The 2,155-nt window shown below is 59.1% G+C and overlaps 1 protein-coding gene across 1 annotated transcript; it reads left to right on the top strand.

Moving 5' to 3' along the window:
• Window positions 1–781: 781 nt before the first annotated feature.
• LOC104515906 (protocadherin beta-1-like) lies at window positions 782–2,152 on the top strand (the record flags this gene model as incomplete). Its single annotated transcript, XM_010160063.1, has 1 exon — window positions 782–2,152. A coding segment is annotated over exon 1 (1,371 nt), but the record flags the coding sequence as incomplete, so codon positions are not given.
• Between the last annotated feature and the right edge of the window lie 3 nt (window positions 2,153–2,155).

The raw sequence follows: 2,155 nt of genomic DNA, 5'->3' as shown, positions 1-2,155 counted from the left end.
CTGTCAGTTCAGGAGAAAAACGCCTTTGACAAGGAAAGGCGTTAAAACGGTGTGTCCTTCGGGCGAAGTGTGATACATAATGTGAAGAAAACAGCATTAGGATGATGTGTCCCATAACAGCACTTTTAGTGTGGTGGTGAAGCTTTCGGGATCTTTCCCTGGCCCCAGCTCTCACACTCAATAGCGGTGTTTCTCTGAGGCGTCCCACTAGCTACCTGTCCTGTGCTGATTGACGAGTGGAGAAGAAAAGGAAAATCCCGCGATGCATCCTCTGTCAGTGGCAGATCTTGCGATGCCCACGCAACAGAGAGGGAGACCAAAAGCTTGGTCTGAAGAGTCCGCGGCTGCGAGCTGGGAAGTGATACGCAGAGCAGGGCTCTGTATGCGGGGAAGGAGCCTGCTTCCAAGCGAGGAGAGCATTTGCACTGCGCTTTATGGCTTCGGTTTGGCACGGACAGTGGCAACCCCTCAAGCAGCAAACTCCAAACCAGCACTGCTGGCCCGCCTGGGAAGGCAGAGGAAATATTCCCCCTCGCGACGCTGGGTGGGGCTGTTGGCCACGGAGCGGCAGGTTCCTCTGCCCGCAGCGGGTTTGCAGGCACAGGGAGCCGGAAAGAGCCGTGTGAGCTGCTCGGGAAGGGCGGCGGGGCACGGAGTCGGGGTGGTCGGGGTGGCTTTCAGACCCCCTTGCCTCGGGATTCCTAACAAACACGGGACGCTCGGACGCTGTTTAAAACCTCTGGGAATGACGGAGGACAGTGGATGGCTTGTCTGGAGGGTAATGGCGTGTGGGAGCCGGAGCGGAGGCAGCAAGAGGCAAGTGATCTTGTTTATTCTCTGCGTTTGCGTGTGTCAGAGCGGGGCCGAAACCCTCCGCTATTCTCTGGCGGAGGAAATGGAGAGGGACTCCTTTGTCGCTAATATTGCAAAGGACTTGGGTTTTTCCCCGAGCCAGCTCGCAGCTCGCAAAGCCCGCGTTGTGTCCGAGGGGAACGAGCAGCTCTTCCGCCTCAGCCAAAACACCGGAGTCCTGGCGGTAACAGAGTCGCTGGACCGAGAGGCGATCTGTCCGCAGAGCGATACCTGCACGCTCTTCTTTAAGATATTCTTTGAAAATCCCTTACAGCTGATCCGAGGGGAGGTGGAGGTTCGTGACGTGAACGACAACCCTCCCGTGTTCCCGCAGAAGGAGATGGTTATAGAGATTCTCGAAACGACATCTCCCGGGTCCCGTTTCCCCCTGGAAAGCGCCCAGGACAAGGACGTGGGCAGCAACGGCTTGCAGAACTACAGCCTCGGGTCCAACTCGCATTTCTCCCTCGCTCTTGGAACAGGGAAAGGTGGAGTAAAATACGCGGAGCTTGTGCTAGAGCGGCAACTGGACCGCGAAGAACAGCGAGAGCTGAATTTACTCCTCACGGCCACCGACGGGGGCTCGCCACCCAGGTCGGGTACGGCTCAGGTCCGGATCGTGGTAATGGATGCCAATGACAACACCCCAGTCTTCAGTCGGGAGGTCTACGAGGTGCGCCTGGCCGAGAACAGCCCTCCGGAGCAGCCGGTGCTCAGAGTCACGGCCGCGGATCCCGACGAGGGGTCCTACGGGAAAGTGCGGTACGCCTTCACCCAGACCTCGGAGCGGTCCCGGCAGCTCTTCGAGCTGAACCCCGCCACCGGGGAGATACGCGTCTCGGGCAACCTGGACTTCGAGACAGCGAAAGACCACGAGATGGTGGTGAGAGCCACCGACGGCGGGGGGCTGTCTGCGCATTGCAAAGTGCAGGTGGAAGTCCTGGACGTGAACGACAACGCCCCGGAGATAGCGCTCACCTCCCTCACCGCCTCCATTCCCGAGGACGCCCCGCCCCAGACGGTGGTCGCCCTGTTCAGTGTGCGGGACCGCGACTCCGGGGACAACGGCAGGACAGAGTGCTCGATCGAGGGCGACTTGCCCTTCAGTCTCACCGCCACTTTTGATAATTACTACGAGCTGAGGACAAACGCGGCGCTGGACAGGGAGCGGACGGCGCAGTATAACATCACCATCACAGCCATGGACTGGGGTAGGAGGCGGCTGAGCTCTCGAGAAAGTATCTTCGTGCAGATATCGGACGTGAACGACAATTCCCCGCAGTTTACCCAGGAGGTTTACGTC

This window comes from Eurypyga helias, unplaced genomic scaffold (genome assembly GCF_000690775.1).
Source record: "Eurypyga helias isolate BGI_N326 unplaced genomic scaffold, ASM69077v1 C15943042, whole genome shotgun sequence".
Taxonomy (NCBI): domain Eukaryota; kingdom Metazoa; phylum Chordata; class Aves; order Eurypygiformes; family Eurypygidae; genus Eurypyga; species Eurypyga helias.
The sequence above is the reverse complement of the archived record's forward strand: the minus strand, read 5'-3'. Positions and strand labels throughout refer to the sequence as shown.